Raw genomic sequence first — 24,700 nt, forward strand, 5'->3', positions numbered from 1 at the left:
TCACATCTTTAATTTAGTTTATTGTTTAATTATTTACATTGTTCAGTTTCTCCACCAACAGAGTTGACAGAAGATCAACACATTAAATAGAGTAAAGCCTCTCTTACAACAACGATGTGGCAGTAGATGAAAGCACGGGTTGTTACACGCACCACAAAGTCCTACACCTCCACAGACATGAACCTTTAAGGTGAATACTGTTCACACCCCGAAACCAATTCAGAAGGTGAGAATTTGATTGAATACTTTGTGATTAAGTAATGATGAAAGCTGACTTAAAATAAAATGTTCTAAATGCCCTGTTCAGAAAAGTGTTTTAATAAACACTCCCCTTTTCCCTCTAAATCCGAGAGGAAAGATCTCGATCTGCAATACAGAGCTGCAGAGCAAACGTAGCACTTCACATTTAAGTAAGAATTTAGCTAAATATCTCAAAGATATAGAAAGAGATCAGCATACACTTGTAGCATTGTTAGAATGCAGCACTTTTAAGACACCAGTGGTGCTCTAAATGCTTTAGTCTCAACAGCATGCAGCTTGGTAATCCACTGCAGAGAGCAAAGAGAGAAGACACTTCAAGTTATTTGTTAAAATGAGCCACATCTACGGACTCGCAGCAACGGGCCTGCAGGTTAAAAAAAAAAAGACAAAGATACAAATCAGCCACCAGTTGAGCTGATATTAAAACAAAGTACTTAAAGGATGACAGAAAATAAGACCAGATTGCAACACAAGACTGCATGGCTATTTTACTCTTGATTGATTGTAACATATGCTAAAGAGATCATAACTCTCCCCACATTTTAATGACCTGTCTTGTTGTACAACGTGATTGTACGACAGTGCAAACAGCTTCCTTACAAAATGAAACGTAGAAAAGGAATTTTGCAGTCATGATCAGCGTCGGGCAGTACTGTAACATTACTTTCCCCAGTAGGGAGTAGTGTAGGAAAACAGTGATTATGTTGCAGTTATTAATCCACTTCACGCTTTGTTACTGCGTCACCAGGTGAATGTGAGGCAGAGGAAGAGACAGGCCTGGTCCTCAGTTGGTGCAAGAGCATGCATTGCAACCTCAGTCCAATATTTGGCAACCTCGGTTGAAATTTGAAATAACGGCAATAAATGCCAAGCACAGGGTGGTAGGCGCACAGACTGCGGGCGTTTCAGTGCGCACCTTATATTTTGGTTTATGTCTGTGCAGCAATGTTCAAAACAGCTGGGTGAGGCTGAATACCGATCAGCAGGTGTGGGGATTATTAAATACTGTCTCAGCCAGTCACATCACTGGTCTCAAAGTTGGGAAAAGAGGCTATAACCTGACGTCTCCTTAAAAAATGTTTTTTTATTAAATTTGAAAAGAGTATTAGGTAAAAAGTAACTTATTACACTTCCTGAGTAACTTGCCCAACATTGGTCATGACAAAAATATCTCTTCTTTCTTCTAAAGCTGAGCCTTTGGTTGAGCAACAATTACATTGACATTGATAGTCAACCATAGTAAATTAAGCGCTGAGGTTGTTTCTGTACATGCTACTGGTCACGTAAAGGAATATTCACAGCTTTGAGGTAAAACATGTCTTCTAGTGGGAAGTATTTATCTTAAGAGAATTGTAGACGCTGTGGTGTTCCCTTATGTTGGCAGGAAAGATCTCTGATTAATGATTGTACGTATATTTCTGAAGCACCAATAATTGGATGTTTAAGTCGATCAGGACGAGCAGGTGGAGTATTTAGTAGACAAGCTTTTTGGGCATCTCCCAAGTAAACTCTGGTCGACCAAAGTGGCCATAAGAGGCTGTCTGCTGGTAGATCGGCCTCTTCAGGTTCAGTTCCCTAGGGAGGATACAGAAGAAATGCAACATCAGAGGTGAGACAGGACAGTAAGCACATCACAGGATAATACCCATGTTGTTTGTGTATGTGTTGTTGTAATTTTATGAATGCAGTTCTGGTTGTTTTCACATCTCCAACAAAACCGTTTGCAGGCAACAGCGTAGAGAAAAATATACAACTGGGGAAAATTTAAACCCTTAAATGTGATTATTTTTACTATATTGTTCAATTGCGTTTCTTTAACGCATACAATTCAACATTTAGTTAACTTTTGGTCACAACAACCTCTTCTTATTTAAAGCATCATCTTCGATGTGTGGGATGATGTTCAAATCAGTAACATGGGATGTGTCTATGTGGAAGAAGATGTGAAACTCCTTACACAAAAAAAAACCAACAACAACATTTTAACCATCACAAAGGCTTCAGTCCATTTGACAACTATATCAACAATCTCAAAAAAACATGTTTAGAACCACGAAATTTTAGTATGAGCATATTTATCCTCACCGGAATCTTTGTTTGGCTTATCTTTAAAGTTACACAGCATGTCATAAGAATGCAAGTGAAAAGTCATAGTATAGTATGTCATTAAATAAAGTCATAAAAGTCATAGTATAGCATGTCATAGGGGTTTCCCAGAATAGTTAACTATTAAAACCACAGTCGACACTGTGCATCGTGGTTGACTTGGGTCCGTCATGCGTGAGTTTACCACTGCAACGCTAAGGGGAGTGACAACGTGTTGGACATGCAGCAAGAGCAAGAGGCAGAAAGAAGCGTGGACATAACTTAAGTTGAATAAAGATTTGTTTGAACAAAAGTAGTAAAGCCTGCCCGCTTGATTTGATTGGCTGCCTGGAGCAGGTGTGACATTGACCATCGAGACTCCACGCCGTGTCCTTAAAGGTTAAGAATACTTGAAACTTTTATGTGCATCTAAAAAAATGCTAGTAAATCATGACGCACAGCACAAGGGAGGAGGACACTCGCAAAGTAGAATATGTCATGAAAAAAGTCAAAGAGTAACATTTTAATATTAAAAGCAAAAAAAAGTCACAGTATAGTATGTCATAAAAACAGGGTTGACAACTGAATGTTTATCTAATCGCTCCATCCGTTACTGCATATAGCCTTCACTGCAAAATGTAAATGTAGACAAAAGCCACCGTCTTAAAGCCACTATGTGTACAATTTGAAAATGTCCAACGTTGGTGCCCCCTAGTGGTAACAATAAGCAGCCTAAAGATGATCTTGCGTAACAAGGATACAGAGGTCATGTTGTCATGTTTACCTGACGATGACTCCTGGCCGCAGATCAAAGTTCTTGTTGACAATCTGGAGAAGCTCCGATTCTGATTTATGGGATGAACCGTAGGTGAACAAGGAGATGGACAGAGGTTGGGCCACTCCGATAGCATAAGCCACCTGTAACACACACAGAGACAGGTAGATAAAGGATTTCATCAGCACGTTGATGCCTCAAACCCGAGTCATCTACGCGTAGCCTAAGCCCTCACGCATGTTTGGATGAATGAATGAATGACATTGTACGCTCACCTGAACCAGAACTCTCCTGCACAGCTTGGCTTTGACTAGAGACTTGGCCACCCAGCGAGCAGCGTAGGCAGCGGAGCGGTCCACCTTTGAGAAGTCTTTGCCAGAGAAAGCTCCGCCACCGTGAGCGCCCCACCCTCCGTATGTGTCTACAATGATCTTCCTGCCTGTCACACCAGCATCACCCTGTTGGGCAGAGAAGAAGAGAAGATGAGCAAAAATCAGTGGCAACTTTGTATTTTTTTGTTTTCTATCTGAAATAAACAGCTTGTGTGTGTGTGACGCTCACCTGAGGTCCTCCAATGACGAAGCGACCGCTGGGCTGGAGGTGGTAGATGGTCTTGTCATCCAAATATTGAGCAGGAACCACGGCTTTGATCACCTAACAGAATCAATGCAATATTAAAACCGTCATTTCCTAAGCAATACATTAGTCGCAGTTCAGTGGGAGTGTTTATGAGGCTCTACCAGCTCCTTGAGGACTCTCTTCTGCTCCTCCAGAGAGACAAAGTCATCATGCTGAACAGAGATCACGATGGTGTGAACTCTCTTGGGGATCACGGCTCCGTCCTTCTGGTCATAATGCACCGTCACCTGTGAGACACAAAGAACTCAAAAAGATCAAAAAGTACACCATGTTGGAGTTTGTTATAATTACCGATGGTTCTTTCTCATTTACCCAATTTCCTCTTGCTGCTGCTTTAGTGACCCAAATGTCCCCACAGGATGATTAAAGTTTCCTGTGATTGTATCAATTTTCTTGTGCAGACCCTCTCTTGAAACCACTGATATCATCTAACATCCCCACAAAAGTGGCTGTATTTGCAATAGACGGGTAACTACATAGACACAATACTTCTTTGTTGTAGTGAAAATGTGTGATCAGTCCAATCTGTGAAAATCTAAAGCTCTGTGTTTGAATACTCTTGCCTGATGTTCTAACAACCTATATTTGACCTGGGACACAAAGGCATTAGACACTTAATGTCACAGAGCTGCAGTCAGCGGCTCACTGCCTCGAAATCAGTCAAAGGTCTATTCTTTCTACACACAAATACGTTTTGGTCTGCTGGCACCAAAATAAATGTCTTGTTAGACATCCAGAGTAGAAAAAATAAACTAATTCACAAAAAGACTGCTGTGGTGTTGTTTGTGTTTTGAGAGGAAAAAAAGAAAAATCTTGCATGCATTGTAAGACGACAACACACCTGTGTTTTAGAGTCCGGACGCAGCCAGGAGATAGTTCCACTACGTCTGAGTTCAGCCATCTTTGAGTTCAGTCTGTGGGCTAAGACGATGGTGAGAGGCATGCACTCCTCTGTCTCATCTGTGGCGTAGCCGAACATCAGACCCTGCAGAGACAGAAGAGAAAGATGTAAACTATACAATGACACAGATCAGCAGCAGCAGCAGATATTCATGTTGGCTGAATCTGTAAAAAGAAAAGGATAGACAATATATTGATATGTATTGCATTGCACGACACTGCAGCCTGCGAGGAGTCAGCTAGAGCTAGTTATATTGATATAAAATAATATAAGATATGATGAACGAAAAGAGCACTTCTTAAAACAGAAAAGTTGGTAAAAAACGTTAAAAGAAAACTAAAAGAAATTGATAAATGAAGTAAAATAAGATGCTTTCAGATAAAGCTATGTTTTGAGAAGAGATTTATACGAAGATCCTGACTCAGCAAGCTTTATTTTACATTCTTAAATGTGGTATTATAGATATCGCAAAACTTAATTAAATTGTTGAAATTTTCATGATGTCACAGATTGATTTAGACTTAACTTAAATTTCAGTGGTGACATGTAACTAAATACATTTACTCAACTACTGAAGGCCTCAGTAAGTACAATTCTGCTTCTCTCATATTGTACGTTTCAGTAGTTATAGTTACTCTAGTCCAAAAAACTAATTTAAATTTGTGTAGTGGAACTTCGTCTTTCCTTCTTTTCAACCCTCATTTATCATGCACCAGCATTAATGTGTCAGTCACAGGAGACATCTTTCTGCAGAATGCGTACATTTACGTTTGCAGGACTTATATTTGTAATGGAGTATTTACTTAAGTAAAGGATCTGAGGACTTCTTCCACCTCTGCGGAATTGTCTCAATTCTTTCACACTGTAGTACCGAGTCAAACAAACGATGATACTAGACTTATGTCACCATCACCCAGTCCTTCAGTGGACATGAGCCAAAGGACACATAGTCCTGTTGCAACAGTCGTACCTGGTCTCCGGCTCCAATGTCCTCCTCCTGTCTGTCAACATGGACCCCCTGAGCAATGTCCGGACTCTGCTGCTCCAGAGCCACCAGCACGTTACACGTCTTATAGTCAAAACCTACAGAAGGAAAGTGAAGGACAGAGCAGAGTGCATATTACTTCTGTTTTTTGTTGCAATTCACATTACAGCTCGGTAATAACATGGTAATAGTGAAGTAAACGTTTGGTAATTAAGGTTATATCATGTAATTAGCAAAGCAATAACCAGATAAAAGCTTGGTATTAACAATGGGTATATCAAGGTAATATTAGACAGAAATGTACGTAACAAAGTAATAAGGGTCAAAACAAAGTGTAATAATGGGGAAACACATTTAAAGATACGAGGCAAAACTATTTAGTACTAGTCTAGTAATATTTTGGTAACAGTATGGTAACCTGCCAACAATAAATTGGTTATTTCAGTGAAATATTTGGATCAAAAAATGACATTTTGGTGACATTAATGGAGTAATAACCTGATATTAATGAGGTAATATAGATTGATGTTTTAGGTAAAACCTTTAACATCACATTCAAATTCTTGAAAGTCAAAATTGGTAATTACCATATTACAATGCTAAAATTAAATCTTTCTTATGTTACAAACATTCCCCTCAGTTTCAAGGTATCACTGTACAAACTATTTGTTACATGCTGCGACTTCCTACCTAGAAACACTTAGTTTATGTGTTATAACCATGAATCAGGGCTGCAAAATGCTAAACTAGCTGTTTCTAATTAATTTCATGATACCATTAGATTAAACCAAAGATCAACTGACAGCGATGAGAAGCGTAGTGCTTCACCCTTTACTGGAGGCTCGAGGTTCCTCTAGTCTCCCTCCAGGAAAATCCTTTAATTACAGAGGAAGTATTTATTTACAATTCTCACAGACACATTAACTCATTTTTTTCTTTGACTTTTGGTATTCTTTTCTTGAGAAAACATGTCAGCCAGCCGCCATAGTACAGAGTCTGTACAGTTACATCACGTCAATGTTCTGTTGTGATCGGACTAGAATCAGGGACATTCTTTTGTTATTCAGTCTTAACGTTTTGAGAAAATTATGATAATTGAAATGCTGCACCAAAACTCAGATGTCTGTTTTGTGAGAAGCATATTTGTAGTTAGATATTTTCAGGAGAGGCTGAGGTTGCAGTGACTTTTTGTGTTTGTTTATCTCCATTTATGAATTTCCGCATTATAATAAGGTAACTCTTTGATTTCCAAGTTATTTTCTCACCTTTGTCAGAGTTGTCGTAGCCGATGTGTTTGATGGCTTCCCTCACCACCTTCTGGTAGTCCACGTTGGCCCGAGATGTGATCTCTCCGCAGAGCAACACCATGCCAGTCTTACACACGGTCTCTGTCAATACAATCAACACATTACACATGCTTTTAAACACCTTTGTGATATTAGAACAGTCTACTTTTGACTTTGATCGCTTGGAAATAGATGTTGCAAACACATGACAGCGTTATCAGCAAATTCAGAGTGTTGCTCTTCATAGTGGTCATCTTGTTAAACTCAGAGGTTAATATTGAAAAACAGTAAATAAACACAATAATCCAGATGACTTAAATTCCGGCCAGCAGGTTTGTTTTCACTTATCTATGACAAAACGGACCAAATGTTGCCCTTTGTCTCACTTGCAGATGGTAAAAAAAACTCTCTCTTTCTCTGTCTCCATGTTTAAAAAAAATCAAACAAAAATAACCCGATCTGAATTGTAGTTTACTCACCACAGGCCACTTTGGCATCTGGGTCCTGCTTCAGGTGAGCGTCCAGGACAGCATCACTGATCTGGTCACAAATCTTGTCTGTGGAGAGGCATCAAGCATAAAACTAGATGTTTAGACTCAGGGAAGAGACACCGTGATTTTAATTTATAATTGATCTATGAGCTTTTTGAGGCAGTAATTCCAGCATTTGAAATGAAATAAATATATATATAAATATATATAGTCACATTATTACTGTAGGTTTTATAAAAATTTCCCTGAAAGGTAACACATTAATATTCCAAACAGGAAGAGTGTGTTGTATTTTAGTTGTATCAGTTGGATTAGAGTGCAGCAGCAGAACAAAGCCTCGCTAACCACTTCCTTCATCTCTCCCTGTCATCCTGCTGAAGTAATGCAACACACAGGTCATCAGAAACAACATCAACATCTAATTCAATTCAATTCAATTTATTTTTGTATAGCCCAAAATCACAAATTACAAATTTGCCTCAGAGGGCTTTACAATATGTACACATCTGACATCCTCTTGTCCCGGGACCCTCACATCGGAACAGGAAAAACTCCCCCAAATAACCCCTTTAACGGGGAGAAAAGAGGAAGAAACCTTAGGGAGAGCAACAGAGGAGGGATCCCTCTCCCAGGATGGACAGAAGTGCAATAGATGTCATGTGTAGAACAGGATAAGTGGTTGCATTGGCTCGACATGACACGGAGAACCTCAAAATATAGTTTCAGCACTAATTCTCAGATATGGGGAAATACAATTAATTGAATTAAACGCGTTATATCTTTACTCAGATTGACTTTGCAGTTGGTTTACAGTCTGCAGCTGAATGATTATGTAACGTTGATCCCAAAAAAATGGCCACAACCTGTGAGAACAGCCCAGATGTGCTATCAAATCAAAAGGTTTGTACAGCAGCCTTCTACCAAGGCCACACACATCAGTGAATGTACAAACTGTGTATAGGAAGTCTTAACCCTTAAAAATATATCTTCATATTATATCATTAGGCTTAACTGTTAGTTAATGCCTTATTAACCTTCTGCTATTATAAGAAATATTGAATTAACAAAAAAATAACTTAAATGTTAGTCTTACTGCTGAGCATGTTTTCTGGGAAATGTTGCCATCTGCTCTTCTTCCCAGCACTGCTGTTATAACCTGGACTAAGATGACACACACTAAATGGTATCTTAAAAGACGGTTTGGAAATTGCTTAAGTGCCTTTTTTATATTGTGTTACCATGTGTGTTTGTTTTTCTCTTCATTTATGTTCACTGAAAGCTCTTCAACTTTTGTTAAATTCTTCCATTTTAATGTTGTTTTTAAGACCTAAAAGAGTTTAAGTAATGTCTATAAGATGTGATATATCTCTATAATAAATATTTATTCAATAAATATGTGAATTTAAAAAAACACAGCCAAGATGAATTTCTCCAAATCAAAATCAGTGAAATTTATTAATGTGGTTTTACATAATGTTGGGCGCTCAGCCACATTTTGCCATTATCAGTGAAGCTGCCCAACTGGTCTACTGAGTGTGCTGATTATAACCGATTGGGACTCTTACATATTTTCAACACATTTAACACATTGACAAAGGTGGTGTGGGTCAGGTGGGTGGTCTAAAAGAAGGAGTGTAGAGGGCAGATTTGAGCTTTTATCATTAGGTTTTAAGTCTGAACATCTGCGTAACACTTTTTTTTATTTTAGTCCTATTTAGCATTTATAAGCAGCATATAAACATTCAATAAATGGTTTATAACACATTATAATGTAGTTTAAAGCAGCCTTAAAGACATTTTCAACGGTTAAATATACCATATTTGTCAGCGATTATAACTTCTCCTATGAAGACATATTTTCAATAATTACAACTGTATTGAATATATTGCCAATAATCATACACCAGCCTCCACTTATGGGTGCCCACAAGAGTAAAGGTTGTTGACAAACACATTAATAAACACTTATATTTACTTATAACTAGTGTGTTATAAACCATTTAAATGAATATTTACATATTGCTAATAAATGCTTACTTTAAGTAAAGTATTGTCAACATGGGATTGTTAATTTTTGGACTTGAATGAGTTTACAGCCACGTCAAACAGCAATCCACAGAGAACAGTAAGGGGTCATTTTAATTAGCTGTAGGAAAACGTCGTTCAGTAACAGCTATTTGCGTATACATTTTGGCTTGCATTATCACAACTTTAATGTCAACATGACAGTTGTGTCCCAGGATAGACTCCGCATTTCCTGAGCGTGCAACCTTACACCAGTGTGTCACACACATTCACCTCCTGCTGCCCATAAGTGAGAGTGAGAGTGAGAGTGAGGGGCAGTAAACACATGTTGCTGTGAATGGAATACCAACCATGCTTGGCGAGTAAATGCTCAGCACTGACGAGCTATTTTGGACACGTTGTCCAACTTGCATAAAGTTCATTCATATTCATGATTCTACAGTTTTGGTAGGAATGTTAAATCAATATTTAGATCTTATTTAGATAAGAAAAGGGCAAATATGTGTTCTTGAAATTATTTTTTAATTGTTTTTTTTACAACAAATTATAGAGAAATTTGACAAGCTGTTAAATATCTTACATTAAACACAAGTAGCTCAAGTTGATTGAAGACTCACCTGGATGTCCCTCTCCTACGGACTCCGACGTGAACATGAAAGAGCCCTCTTCCAGTATGTCACTCATTTTTTTTTCTACAGGGCCAGGTATTCGGCAAGACTTTTAGGGATTAAAGTTTCCTCAGTTCCCTCCAACAAGCAGTCTAGAGGGCTGCTTTATATTCCTGCTGCTTTTCTTTGAGAGAGAAATGAAGAAAGAGAGGCCAAAAGCCCTGCAGACAATACAGTCTATCCTACAAAACTCCACGTCTGTGTCCACATGGCCCAATATATAGGGCTAAGAGAACACACGCGCACACTCTCTCTCTGTCACACACACACAACACATACAAAACACACACACACACACACACACACACACACACACACACACAGACAACACACACATATTATGTGAATCCATGGGACAGTCCATTCCAGAGGGGGAGTGGATGATGGGAGGGCATTTACAGCTCGTGAAAACAGCTTGTTAACCCCTTGTGTACAGGGTGATGCTTGACTGTATGTTTATAGTCCTCACCAGCTCTGACATCTCTGCTTTAAGGTGGAAGGCTTGTGAGTGGGAGCAGGGACATCTTAATTAGAGGGATCCCCTTCCCCCCTCAACCCAGTGGGACAGCTCTGTCTGCTGGACTCGGCCAGGTCAGGGCAGCCTATGGACAGAGGGAGAGAGAGAAAAATGATGCAATAACTCCTGTTTACATTATGTTGAGAGTTCGTTCAATTATAAATTACATTAGATTAATCAATTAGTCTATTGAAAGATTAATGTGCAACTACTCCTTCATGGTTTAATCATTTTTTTAAGCACTGTACTTGAAGTACAGTGCTTAAAAAAGTACAATTTTGTACTTGAAGTACAATTTTGATTGAGGTACTTGCAATGTATTTGAGTGCCTCTATTTGATACTTTTTTATACTAATACTCGACTACGTCTCAGGGAAAAATGTATACTTTACTACATTTATGTGACTACTGTAGTTACTGGTTAATTTGCAGATTGAGATTTTACATGAAAACCTAATGAGTAGTTTATAAGATTATAATGAATTGTGATATATTAAACTACCAATCAGTACAAAATAATTAAAATCAGCTCCACTCTGACCAGCTTCAACATTAAAATGATGTTTGTACATTATCGATCAGTGTGATGATGATGATGATGAAAACAGTGGTCTGCTGCAGCCTTAAAAATGTGAAACATCTTATTTAGGTAAATGTACAGAAGGATATTACGCAAAAGGTATTTTATATTAAAAACTAAGGGACTAAGTAAAAGTAGGCGAAATACCACAAAGTAAAGATCCCGTGCATTTGAAATTGTAGTTAAGTAAACTAAATGTATGTTAAGTATCAACTATAGAGGTCAAATAAATGTAGTGAAGTAAAAGCGGAATGTTTCTTTCTGAAATGTAGTGGAGTGGAAGTAGCATAGAAAAGTATTTCAAATTTGTACATCAGTACAGTACCATGTAAATAGTTACTTTGCATCACTGTCGATAATTACATTTGGAGCAGACAGTCACCTGTTGTCTGAATGCTCTTTTCCATCTCAGTCCTAGCCGGAGGCTCTTGTCTCGGTGCACAACTGCAGAAAATATCGAGCCATTTCCTGAGAGAAGATCAAATAATGAAGATGTGCCTCTCAGATAACTCGTGGTCTTTAAGGTGACTCTCTGTGCCTGTGTTTCAGTAGAATATCAGGGACTGTAGAGGACTGTTTGTGCAAGTGATGCTTACAAAAACACTGTAAGTGCACCAACAAAAATACACCTGGAGAAACAATGGGACTGTAAACCGCACACTGACTCTGTACCTTTGCATGTGGTATACAAGCTCTGCAGACAGTGAGAGATAAACAAATGTCTCTTTATTGTGATGTAAACCGTGCAGAGGGACAAACCCTTTCTCTCCAACTCTCTCTCATCCGGCTCTTGTTTCAGCTGGTGTTGAGTTGGCTTCATGAAACGAGACAAGGATGTTAACAAGATCTCAGTAGTGAATAAAATACTTCCTTACTGCTTCAAGCCTCATTTAAAGCAGATTCAACCAGAGAAGCAAAAAGCACAATCTACATTAACCAACAATTTTACAGAGTCTAAAAATGCACACAGGACATTATAGCTTCACACATTATGCAGAGATTCTTGTGTTTTTGTTGTTGAAAGGAATGGGCGAGAATTAGAAACAGCTGTCTTAACATACAAAGTAAATGCCACTTAAGTAAGTAGCAAGCTGACCTAATCTTACCCCAGGCCAGCAGAGTCAAATCAAACCTAGTACCAACCAGTAGCTGCATGCTGAGTATGCTATAAAGGGTGATGACAGGCTCTATCCATTATTCTTTCCATACTGAAAGATGAATCCCAAAGACTATACAAGCTCAGAACTCTTATGGGAGGAAATGCCCACATACCCTACCCCAGATGAACTATTTCATATTGCGAGAAAGCTATTTAGAAGGCAAGCAGAGAAATGGAAATAGTTCGCTAAAAGTAATGGATGTACATGTTGAATGTTGAAATAATCAAATCAATGGATAAACAGATGAGTAGCTTAATTTGTGAATTGTTTGCTAGTTTAAAAAGGATGAACAACCACAACTGGGTATTAACTTGAATTGAATCTGTTTTTCTTTTCGTTAATTTAATAATTTATTATCTTAGAGAAACACAGAGCTAGTTAAGGAAAGAAATATACTGTATTTGCGACAGAAACATCTCACTCAAAAGAGGTTTTGTTAGAATGCATAATGTGTCATACTGTACTTTGTAACTTGTCCAGTGCGCTAACACTCTACATGTTTAAAACCTGCTTAGATTGGGCATGTAGTATGGAACTGGGATACAGATATGGTCTACAAGGAGACAGAGGTCAGAGGTCAGGGACAGTAAAATGTGACAAACATGAACTAGATTAAACAAGAGAAGACATGAGCCGGTCTGACGGGACAGTGTGTTACCTGTGGAGGATACTCCTGTTTATTTTGGCCTGACTACAGTCGGTGTGTTCAGATGAAAACACTCAAGACCCCGCACGTGTTACGTGCAGCCCTGTAAAACAGACTCCTCTCTGAGTCCGTGTGGATTGCCTCTAAACATTTGTTAATGACTGACCAGGAAAACTCAAACAAGATTGTTCTGGTTATGGTGAAAGATAACTGCTATCAGAGCTTTGATAGCGTGTCAGCATGAAGAGGCTGAATATGTGCTGGAGAATTAGGAAAATATTATAGATAACACTGTGACCCTCAAGTGTGACTTATTGACTTTTCTGTGCTCTACATGAGACTAAACTGTAAAACAGAGACTTCCAAGGATTTCAAAGACTGCAGTAGTTATCATGCACATGGAGGTCAGTCTGTCAGGAAAAAAACAATGCAATCATGATACACAAGGATGTAAAAATACTAGAGTGAGGGGCCACGGGGAAGAAGTAGTCTTATCCTTTACTTCAGTATAATACCACAGTATATAAATACCCTGAATGGCCCATTTCACAATAATGTATATTATATTATTCATTGGATTATGATTATTGGTGGATTAATATGAACATTGCTTTAATGTTGTAGCTGGTGAAGGTAGGACTAATTTGAATCACTTGTATGTATATATATATACTAACAGGTAGCCTTTGATTTTCTCCCCAGGGACCAATTAAGTATTTTCTTCTCTTAATCTACAACGATAGCATAATTTATATTCTAGATAAAAAGTTTAAAGTTCACATCCACCTGAACATTAAGAGCCGTTGGGCCGCTCAGAAGATGAAGTGCAAAATGATAAAGGCCTGATGGCCTTTGTGTTGCTGTTGTTTGACAACTACAACTACAACTACAGCTCAGTCGATGGCCGCCCAGCGAGTATGTCAGAGGTCTTGAACGTCCCCTTGATTTTATGAACACACAGTTCATGCCGACACTTTTAATGACGCGCAGCCGAATTAAGAGAAAAAACAAACACAGTGTGCATTAATCATTGAAATGATTTAACTCCAGTGTCTGACATCACACATTAAGAAGAAATAAACTCACTGAACTGATCTCAAATCCCACATGAGAGCGACTCCTCCTTCAGTCTGATTGGCTACATGAAATATATGTCATATTGACCCCCCCCCTCTGCATTTCAATTTAAAAGCAAGGGTCAGTATTTTGGCGTTCGAGAGCAAGTCAAACTCAAACTTCCCAGAACAGGACGGGATAAATGAACCCTGGCAGCGTCAGGGGGAGGTTAACACCTGTTTGTCTTTCCCCAGGTACAAGGACACAGCGCCCGTCAGGTTACCAACCAGTTTCATCTGGATGGCAGTCACAGCATGAACTGTTATTGCACAATGGAGAGATTGTGGAGTGTGTACAATTTGTTAAATAAGGAATTACGTACCAATATACAACAGATAATCCACGCTGTCTGACACCATAATTAGTTTATTGTATCTTTAATGGCGATTTTTATCACCGTTCGTGTTCTGTGTTTTTGCAGCTCTCTGACTCTCTTTGAGGCGAGGGTCATTCTGTTGTGTTCATTTTGTGGTTTCTGTTTGCATTAATCTGACGTTTTGGCCTAAAAACTGTTTACAGACTTATCAGGTGTAATTTTGCTGTTAAATTATTTTAAATATTATCACTCAAGTTCTCTCAAAACAATAGAAATGGAAATCTGTTTCTGCCATCAAACAGATCCAAAAGCAGATTTATCTTCTCAGACAGTCAATACTATTGCACTCCCTGTCCTCCCTTCACTACTGCCCAATTTGCTCTGATTGGCTTCACTTTTTTTAATGCGTCAACCAATGCGAGAACACCACACAGGAGGTGGTGTGCAAATCTTCAGCTGTGATTGGCTGTTGGTCCCGCACACTCCCCACTAGAGCAGCATTGGTCCAAGAAAGAGACTGTGTTTGTGTGTACGTTTGCACGTGTGTGAGGAGAATACCACAGAAAAATAGTCTAATCAGACCAACCCTAGACCTCACTTGAATCTTTAGACCTCACTTTTATTGTGTACATATTTAGTGTGTTGTCATGTGTAAAATGTTTCACTGTACATTGACCAGTCTTATATTACAAATGGCTGATTATATGATGATTTACAAGCGGTAGCCTAACTTTGTCAAGTAATTTGAGTTAAAAAAATCCAGTGGCCATTTATAATGTATTATAGTAGATCACGTGAAATGGTTTACAACAACAAAAACATGCATCCAGACACACACACACACACACACACACACACACACACACACACACACACAGCCCAGCATATGGGCAAGCGGAGCAGCCAGAGGGAGTGCAGCAGCTGGCCTCGTGGAGTGTCATCCTATCTCGTTTCTATTCCAGCCCATTTTTGGACCCTCAGCACATTCCTCTTAGAAGCTGCCACCAATGAGTGAAATATTACCCAGTACCCCTATAGCAATGCACTTTTATCACTCACACTATGCAGGAGTGAGAAAAAAGTGTTCACTTCACTTGACTGTATTTAAAAAGTGTAATTGAAAAGCAATAAAACTCCCGACACGGGGTCAGAGAGGTAATGTACGTTCACCCCCCACTCACACACTCACCTTGAACCCCTTTTACAAAAAACAATGCAGGACCTATAGCCCCTGTGAGGACTTGATGCTGAACTCTGTCATGCATGATAGTAAACTGAATATCTTTGGGTTTGATGGTTGGACAAGACAACCTATTTCACCTTAGGTCCTGGGAAATGTCAGTTGCCTTTTTATCTAAATTTTCTATATATCTATAGACAAAATATGTAATCGATCAATTGAGAGAACTATTGTCAGATGAAGCTGGAATAAAAGCTTGTAGCTCTGAATTCAGCCACTGAGCAGACTCGTGTGTCCCGTCTGTAATGCCACTAACCTCCTGCAGGGGTCGGTATTGCTCTGAGCCGCGACAGCTGCAGCGTGATCTCAGGACCTCTGCAGCTACTTTGGGACTGACCTGAACGAGATGGAGATAATAAAAAGACAAATTTAAAAAAAACATTTTCATGCTCTCCACTGACACATCTATATATATATATATATATATCGGCAGTTAAAATAGCAAACTCAGAAGATGATCATTCATTTAACTAAAAAGATCATGAGACTGAAGGGATGTGTATATTGAATATATTGTTCTCAAATACTGAATTAAAGATGCTGGTTAGTATATTTATGAATGGTAACGGCTTTGACAGAATCAAGGAAATATAACTGATTAAATAAATATTAAAAAATGCTGTTACATAGCTCGTTGATGTAAGCTCCACTCTGCACCATGTTGATCCTGGTACTGAGGATTGAGCTCAACATGAGCCTTGTTTCACAGCAGTCTTTGAGGAATTCCAATCACGTTATGTTCACATAAGCAAGGCTTTCGCTGCGATTAGACTGATCGGAGTTGAGACGGCTTAAAGGGCTGGCTGCAAACATCAGATTCCTCCACATTAGCAGCGAGGCACAGGCTGGTGAGTATCACCTTTTTACACTTTTGGTTGACATATTGTACGTTAACAAACGTTAAGTTACATGTTAAGGCATTAAAAACAAGCCTTTTTCATGATATTGATATTTTAATTTTGTTAATATGTGTAATTAATGCATGTTGTTAAACCCAATCAAATGCTAAATGAGTGTCAAGCGGTCACATGGAACAGTGCATTCCTGCTTTCTGAACAATGACACAATTTCTATCCAATCTTTGTGTTTGGGGTTCTAAAGGAACCAAAGAGAAACATGTTGATCATCTAGTACATCAATTGGGAAAATAATTTAACAAAGCATGCATGTGTGCACCTGTTTAGCTGTGTAAAGCTAAAGCCATGCGAAAGTTTATCTGACTGATGAGGGAAAACATTTAAATCCTGTAAAATATTCCTGAACCAGAAGCATATTTGAAAGTGAATCTTTTCACATGTACATGTTATCACTGTAGGTGGCCTGCGGAGCAAGTTTAGGGTCATGGTGAGTTTGACCACGGTCCTGAAGGCGGTGAGCCTGTTTGTTGCAGAGCTCATCAGCTCCGTCACAGACTGGTTCCAGTCCAAACCAGCATGGGCCAACCTCGAAGTGCTGGAGGAAACAGAGCTGAAGACCACTGGAGGGGGTGAGTCTGAAAACAGAAACAAGCTGAATCTATAATGTTGCAAACATACAGATTTTGACTATGAAATTCCCTCTGTGTTGCTATTCTTCTATCGCAGCTCAACAAGGAAACAATGTCTGGGGTAACAAATAAATAGGGAATCTTGTACGAACAAAATGTTTTAATTTTAATTTTCTAATTTTGGACTAACTATTTTAACTCTCTGAACGTCTTATAATTAGGATTGATTGACACAAACCGCTGTTGGGAGGTCAAAATCCAACTTTTGGTGTCTGAGATTAGAGTACAACAGCACACAAATCAATCCACAAACTTGTAGTGGGCCCAAACAGTGACTGCATCTTTCATTAGGGACAAGGTAGTAAATGGACTTCTTCAGTTATCCCTCATGAACAAGAGTCAGTGGCATTCGATTCAATAATGCGCCTTCGTCTCTTTCAGTCCATGAGCGACACAGGGCCCAAACTCTGTGGGACAAGACCGGAGCTGTGGTCGTGGTTGTACGACGACCTGGATGATTATTGTGCAGAGAGGTATGAAATCACATACCTGTACGTGTATCAGTAATAAGAACTCTGTGGTCACTTAACTGGTTTCTTCCATGCTATTGGATTCTCTCTGTCCGTCCCTCTCTAGGAGGCTGCTGAGCTTACCTCTCTGAAGTCCCAGCTGCAGGACCTTGAAGTCCCTCTGTTTGCCGTGGTAAAAGAAAACATTGGCAAGGAGCTGGACTGTTTCAAGAAGTACTTCACTGGGAAGGTCTATGTGGATCAGAAGGTCTGCATTTACATATGGCTTTAAGATGTTAAGTGAAACATGTAGGATTACACTATTTAAGACAATAAACTGCCTTCATGTTATTTTCATAGAGAAATTTCTACGGCCCTAAAGAGCGGTGGATGTTTCTCTCCATGTTTCTGCGTATTGGCGTGTGGAGGAACCTTTGGCGGTCCTACAGGAGGGGCTTCAGGGGAAACCTAAGAGGTGAAGGACTTGTCCTGGGAGGAGTCTTTGTTATTGGGCCCGGAGATCAGGTAGGCAGTCAATTACAGAACAAATATTTTCTGACAAGTGTATCTGGATGTTGTAAGATTGTGTTTTCTCCCCCCCCCCGCAGGGTATTCTACTGGAGCACCGCGAGAAGGAGTTTGGGGATAAAGTGAATATGCTGGCAGTACTCAGAACAGCCCGCGAAATGCAAGACCACATGGCCAGATAGACCTCAAATATGTGAATGAATGGACTGTTAGTGATTACATAATAATGGTTGCAGCATGCTTCCATTTATTTGTCTGTATTCTTTAAGCCTAACCCAGACGTTTTCCTTTAAAACACTGTGCTCTACTCATATTGCATTTGTAAATTGAAATCCTAGTCTCATTCCCCTTTTGCTGATATGTTATGCAGTGTCACAACTTTGTGGTTAACATATGTCACTTTAACTATTTAGTGGCCCACTGTCTGCTGTTCTGGTCCTGGTTGTGTGATGGTCTTTTGTGTGTTTTAATGAAGACTTGTTTCTAAACTCTGCTGAGAGAACAGCTCTGATGCTTGCACACAGATCAAACATTTACCATGACGGTATTGGCATGACATGAGGGAGATTGAACCGTTGGAGTGATTAAACGCATTGTGTGTTTGCCATGTAATAAACCACTTTACCAATAATGCTTACAGAAAGATTATCTGTATATTTAGCTGTCAGTGTATTATATTTTACCTTGTTTTGGTTCGTACCAAAGTTAAAATCTTCTTTTCCAGCCATCTTACTCGATTAGTTTGCCTGCTCCCCGGATCGTTTAGTACGCCTGCGCAGACATCTGTTTACAAAACGTCGGTTCAGGGAGGCGCTGCTTGTCGCTTCATTGATTTCGGTGAGTGTTCCCTTGTTAAACAACTATTCCGTTATCTTGATATCAAGTCACGGCTTCTGAACAGGTGCACTTGCTTTAGCAACCCATGCTAGCTCCAGGCCCACACTCAATGAACCAACGGCTAATTTCACCGTTAGCTGAGCTAACCTCTAGCCACGACACTGTCGTCACCACTAGTAACTTTGTAGGACACTGAACGTATGTATAGATTATGTAACCGTCATGGTTATAACCTCTCAAATACGACAACATATTCTAGTCCTATTGGGTTACAACTATACGTGTAGTCTGTGGAGCCACGAGGTAAAGTCATTGATCACACATTGGTAGTGTGAAGGTCATTATCTGCATTCTTTGCTGTCGTCCTGATTGAATCATATAATAAATGAAGCCAGAACAAACAGGAAATACGGTATCACACAACTACACACAGCAGCTGGACTAATAATACACATAACTGCACCTTAATGACGGGTACAAATCAATCTAGGTTTGTTGGACAATGATTATTAAGCTTTGTTCAGCTTTTAATGGACATAAAGTAATGCAAGAACTGGACTGGTGGATTGTGAGTCCCATATCCTTTCTGCCAAAACGAGTATTACAACAGCTGGTTAAAAATGTCCCTCTTCAGATATATATATTATCATACATCTGATATTATTGGATTATTATAAAAGATGCGTTAACATGTATGTAGCATTTTAATGTTGCTGGGTAGCTACATCTAGGACATATCTTCATGTTTTTTTTAGGTATTTATAAATGAAAAATCAGTTTGAAATGGAGGTAATTGTATTTTAGAAGCAGATCATGTTATGTATTAAAAGTCTAATTGGTCAGAGTAATAGTAGTGGAGAAGAAGAATCTAAAGGAAATACTCAAGTACCTCAAAAAAGTACAGCAGTACAGTTCCTTTTGAACACTAGAACGTGATCATCGTCCAGGCATCTCATTATATACATAACACTCTTTCTCTATTAGATTTGTACCATTGTGTACAAAGTATTGGCTAACATTACATCATGTTCGTACCTGGCAGTACGAGTGCTGACAGCTACTCTCTCTGCTCACTCTTCAGAGCGTTCAGGGAGTCTAGTCTTCTTTGAGTTGCAGGCGTGGCCGCGTGTCTCTATTGGCTGCCGCTGTACTCATTTCTTCTGCCCTTTGTCCTCCCTGTTCTTAAGTGTCAGGACACAAATGTATTTGGGTGAGTTAGCGTTTGAAACTGGATGAGCTTAATCCCAGGAGAATAAGTATTTCTTCGCGTTCTGGAAATGGAGACAAGTTAGTATATGACATTCTTACTTTTTAATCAGTTCACTTTTCTGTAACAGCTGCAAGTGTGTTCATTTTTTAATTCTCAGCTTGTTCATTTCTCTGTGTATAATATTGTGGACTTCATTTTTGTGTTTTCACTGTATGTGTTGATGTGTTAACCACACGAGAGCTTTGGGTGCTTATAGGAAGTTTGTTTGCAAATGGCGAACTGTCATACCCCAGTGAGATTATTAAGATAAGAATCACACCTTTTATACTTAATGCTTTTATTGTTCTTTCAGTTTCATATTGCTCACTCTTCAGGGTGGGTAATAAATTCCTATTTTAAGCATAGATCAAACTTGGCTAACTGGCTAAACTGTCGGTATAATGTCTTATCTGGGCAGTCTAATCATGAAGAAAGATCCCATAATTTTCTCTCTTAAGTCTGTAAAATCAAATGCAGCATGGCACAAAGAAAAGACTTGTGTTTCTTTCTTTCAGGGAAATCTTGAGGGTCTTTGTAGTCAGAGGGTCAGTCTTTGTCCACGGACCAGATGCTGGCTCTGTCCAGGTGTTGGACAGGTTTGAGGTGGAGACTGTCCCCGCGCTGCTCTGCCCTCTCTCTGGGGAGTGCTACCACGAGCAGCCGGGCCTCCACCGCAGCCAGGCCCCAGTTTCTAAGAACCCAGACTGCTCTGTTTCACCAAAGTGAAGCCAAAGCCAGTCCTGACCCAAACAAGCCTCCTTCAGGCAAGGACACATTTGACTGCCTTCACAGCTCGCTGTTCCCCGACCACAACCCAAACTTTGAGCTCGTTGTTTTAACAGCCGTGACCTGTGCACAGGGTTTCTCTGCTTTCCACCCACTTTGAGCTCGAGTGACTCCCGACCTTCATGACACTGAAGAGTGTTATGAAAGTAGACAAAATAAATGAGTCATTCTATAAGATGATCATTTTTATCTTTCTAGCAATGTAAAATGGTTTGATAAGAGCAGTGAATAACCTTTGTGAATTTCACAGGTTCATCCATCGTTCATAGATGAATTCACTAATTGAAAGAAGCAGTACATAAAACTGTAGCTGAAAGTCGATTAATAGATTAGAATAGACTTTTTTTCCAGTATCTTCATAAACAATCGACAGATTAATTGATAATGAAAAAACTGTTAGTTGCAGCCCTACGATTACACTGCAAGATTACTAACTAAATACAAAGCAAAGCACGAACGTTAGCGGTCTCAGAGTGACTCATTAAAAAAACAAAAACACCAGCTGCAGTCAAATGTAGCGTCTACAAACTGGCAGAAGCCTTGACAGAAGCTTGAGATGAGAGTAATGTGATAGAGGCTATGCTGGTACACAGAGCAATACCCTTAAACACAAGACCAAATCTGCAAGATGGGTCTTGTTGGTCTCAGCCTTGGAGGTCTGAGGTCTCCTTGTGTAAGAAGTGAAAGAAAGCTCAACGATCACCTAGTCTGTATAGGCAATGTTAAAGAAAACTGCCAAAACTGTATTGTTAAAGCTAAGCATGTTTATTTCATTATGAGCATGTGTGTGAAATAAATGACTCATTTCTCTCCTCATGTTGTTGCCTGTTTGTGCTGCAGTGTTCTTCTCTGTGCTCGGGCTGGAGGGGGGGCTGTCCGGGATGGGGATGTGGTCGTTGGGTCTGGGTGCTGTCGGAGCGGCGCTTGCCGGGATCTTCCTGGCCAATACTGATTTGTGTCTCCCTAAAGCTGCTCAGGTGTCACTGGAGAACCTTGAAGAGGCGGACCTGCGCTCCACCAAAGATGGTAGGTAGCCTTTCTGATTGGCTGTGTAATTCTGTCACCCACCAATAAGCCTGTTAGTCTCAACACCGGTTGTTGTTAAACCCATATGAGAATCAGCCATTTCCAGTTTTCTTTACTGTTGTATATTTGTATGCGTTGTACGTGCACTGAATGAGGTTTTGTGTGGGATTTAGGGCAAAGCTGCTTTCTCAAGTCTGCTGGTATTAGAGATTAGATCACTGTAAAGGTCTTTGTCCAAAGCTGAAGGTAGAGTTACTGTGATATTCCAAAACATTTAGATGCGTCATGTGACCATGAACATTTAGCCTTTTCTCCCGTGTGAAGGCGTCATCTTTTATCTTCCACACAACAGATTGATTCGATTTATGTAGCAGTAAAACCCATGACATTCTTGTGCTTTCTTTTTTTTTAACGGAGACATGTCCGCCTTGTGTTAGAAACTATTTGTTCTTGTTTTGTCTGCAGGCAACAACGTCATCAAAGCCAAGAGCCTGTGGGACATGAACGGGGCTGTGGTCATGGCCGTACGACGCCCTGGATGATTTTTGTGCAGAGAGGTGATACATGACTCAGAGTTGAAATGTGTACAGTGTATGGGAGTATTATTTACTCTGAAGGTATCTCTCTCTCTCTCTCTCTCTGTAGGAGGCCTCTGAGCTGTCCTCTCTGAAGCCCGAGCTGGAGAAGCTCGGGGTCCATCTGGTTGCTGTGGTGAAGGAGGATGTCGGCGCAGAGATCGAGGACTTCAGACCGCACTTCGCTGGTGACATCTACATAGATGAAAAGGTCAGCTGTGGTAGATAACATGATACCAGAGCCACTGTTACTCCTCTCAGTCTGTCTAAACTACAAAACAGTCTTACTCCTTTTTTTTTTAAGTACCGACAAGTACCGACAAGGACAACCTGTCCTAACTTGCTTCTTTGCATTTTTGTTGGTCTTCTACGACAGGAGCAGCCTGGAAAACATATTATTTACATTCTGGAGACGCAAGCTATTAAACAATTGATTATCTATTTAAATTGTCGTTAATTATTTCTGTTGATTGACTAATTGTTTCAGCTCTTGTGAGATTAATAATAATAATCTAGGTGTGGATCTGCTCATCAGTGGAGTGTAAATGGCTATTAGAGTGCTGGTTGAATGAGCAATTATATATGTTTTAATGATCCTAGAGTGGGTAATAGGCTATCAATCATCAGTCATTGCTGGGAAATGAAAATGAGTCGCAGCTTGAGAACTAGATTTTAAGTCGTCCTTCCGCATTACTATTCTCCTCTGCCAAAAGGCAACTTGAGTTGGCCAATAAGGTTATGTAATTTTGGCTGCTAAAGCAATAGTTGAATAAATCCACAAGGCTGTTTTATTTCTCTTGATTATTGACTGAAACTTAACTGTGATTGTAGAACGTCTTCTACGGGCCGCTGCAGAGAAAGATGGGGGGTCTGGGGTTCCTTCGGCTCGGGGTCTGGCAGAACTTCATACGGGCCTGGAGGTCAGGCTACCAGGGCAACATGAACGGAGAGGGCTTCATCCTGGGCGGAGTGTTTGTCCTCGGAGCAGGAGACCAGGTAAGTGTACCTGGACCACTCGGGGAGAAATCAGTAGAGCTTCATAGAACTGTATCTGAACTGTATGTTGTGTTTGCAGGGGATTCTCCTGGAACACCACGAGAAGGAGTTTGGCAATAAAGTGCAGATTGCTGATGTTTTAGAGGCCATTAAGAAGATTGTACCAGCAGAATAATTTAAATTTTTCCCCAAAAAACAAATGTCATTAGACAAAAGGTACACTGAGTTTAGATCAAAACATAACTGCAGTTTTAACTTGACATGCTGAGATGTCCATCACTGAAATATTATGACACGTATGTCTGCACTGTCTAATATCACAACATACCTCTGTCTTAATTTACCGTTGGTTCTGGACAGAGACAATATTATTTCAGGATTAGTCACAGATTATACCTCTGCAGACACCTAGAAGCTAGTGTCTTTGAGACGGGTACTAAAATCAGGTACTAAGGGACTTAAATGCCATTTAATTTAAGGTCATTTGAAATCTGCCTTTTAGAGAACCACTAAATGTATTGATAAATTATTCTGTGAGCTTGTCTTTCAGTGGTACATTTGTAATAACGTTCCTGTGTATCGTCTTTGTTTGCCTCTCCTGGTCAGGCACCCTGAATGGGCCTCCAGCATGGCGGACCAGTGTGTGTGTGCGGCCTGTGTGTGTGTGATAATGACGACTTGAATCCAAACTCAACATTGAGAGGAGCAGGTTTGATGCTCAAACACATACAGGTCCAGCCACTGTCGCCATGTTGAGGAGTGTTGGTGCTGCCTGAATGAAGCATGTGTGTGTTGTTGTGTGAACCTGTACATAAGTAACAAATAAAGAAGACCCCATCACCATATCTTCACTGTGTGTTTCATTTTAAGATTTCATCTGTACGTATATGTTTCTACCAACTCTTATGGATGTTTTTGTATTTCTAGAAATTACTTGACAAACTGACTTGGTCCAGTTTGTGTCTGAACTGTGGAATTATGTATTAAATCCATCTAATATAATTTTAATTACATATA

The 24,700-nt window shown here is 39.7% G+C and overlaps 2 protein-coding genes and 1 pseudogene across 3 annotated transcripts; 2 read left to right on the top strand and 1 right to left on the bottom strand.

Annotated features, from left to right (window-relative positions):
• Positions 1–7: 7 nt before the first annotated feature.
• mat1a (methionine adenosyltransferase 1A) lies at positions 8–18,961 on the bottom strand. Its single transcript, XM_076077065.1, has 16 exons — positions 18,898–18,961; positions 17,831–17,938; positions 16,992–17,183; positions 15,948–16,028; positions 11,973–12,027; positions 11,596–11,681; positions 10,066–10,718; positions 7,412–7,489; positions 6,912–7,034; positions 5,632–5,744; positions 4,602–4,745; positions 3,862–3,987; positions 3,683–3,775; positions 3,397–3,579; positions 3,131–3,264; positions 8–1,836 (listed from the first exon to the last, which is right to left on the bottom strand). The coding sequence occupies exons 7-16, from the start codon at positions 10,130–10,132 to the stop codon at positions 1,734–1,736; spliced, it is 1,164 nt and encodes a 387-aa protein (XP_075933180.1). The 5' UTR covers positions 10,133–10,718; positions 11,596–11,681; positions 11,973–12,027; positions 15,948–16,028; positions 16,992–17,183; positions 17,831–17,938; positions 18,898–18,961; the 3' UTR covers positions 8–1,733.
• On the top strand, positions 17,007–18,396 carry LOC142932951 (peroxiredoxin-like 2A; annotated as a pseudogene).
• A 34-nt stretch (positions 18,962–18,995) lies between the features above and the next one.
• On the top strand, positions 18,996–24,528 carry LOC142932756 (peroxiredoxin-like 2A). 2 transcript variants are annotated; one of them, XM_076076803.1, is made up of 6 exons: positions 18,996–19,051; positions 21,927–22,112; positions 22,578–22,669; positions 22,758–22,898; positions 23,519–23,683; positions 23,763–24,528. In XM_076076803.1, the coding sequence occupies exons 2-6, from the start codon at positions 21,968–21,970 to the stop codon at positions 23,856–23,858; spliced, it is 639 nt and encodes a 212-aa protein (XP_075932918.1). In that variant the 5' UTR covers positions 18,996–19,051; positions 21,927–21,967; the 3' UTR covers positions 23,859–24,528. The 2 variants fall into 2 exon arrangements, with proteins under 2 accessions (XP_075932918.1, XP_075932917.1); XM_076076802.1 differs by lacking the exon at positions 18,996–19,051 and adding an exon at positions 19,318–21,064.
• The last annotated feature ends 172 nt before the right edge of the window (positions 24,529–24,700 follow it).

This window comes from Anarhichas minor, unplaced genomic scaffold (genome assembly GCF_050575085.1).
Source record: "Anarhichas minor isolate MPS153535 unplaced genomic scaffold, ASM5057508v1 ptg000058l, whole genome shotgun sequence".
NCBI classification, from domain to species: Eukaryota; Metazoa; Chordata; class Actinopteri; order Perciformes; family Anarhichadidae; genus Anarhichas; species Anarhichas minor.

Coding starts and splice junctions, on each gene's coding strand:
- mat1a (XM_076077065.1), bottom strand. CDS start 10,132: ATGAGTGACATACTGGAAGAGGGCTCTTTCATGTTCACGTCGGAGTCC. Junction 3,776..3,861: donor AGAGAGTCCTCAAGGAGCTG/GTAGAGCCTCAT, acceptor TGATTCTGTTAG/GTGATCAAAGCCGTGGTTCC. Junction 3,580..3,682: donor TCGTCATTGGAGGACCTCAG/GTGAGCGTCACA, acceptor TCTGCCCAACAG/GGTGATGCTGGTGTGACAGG.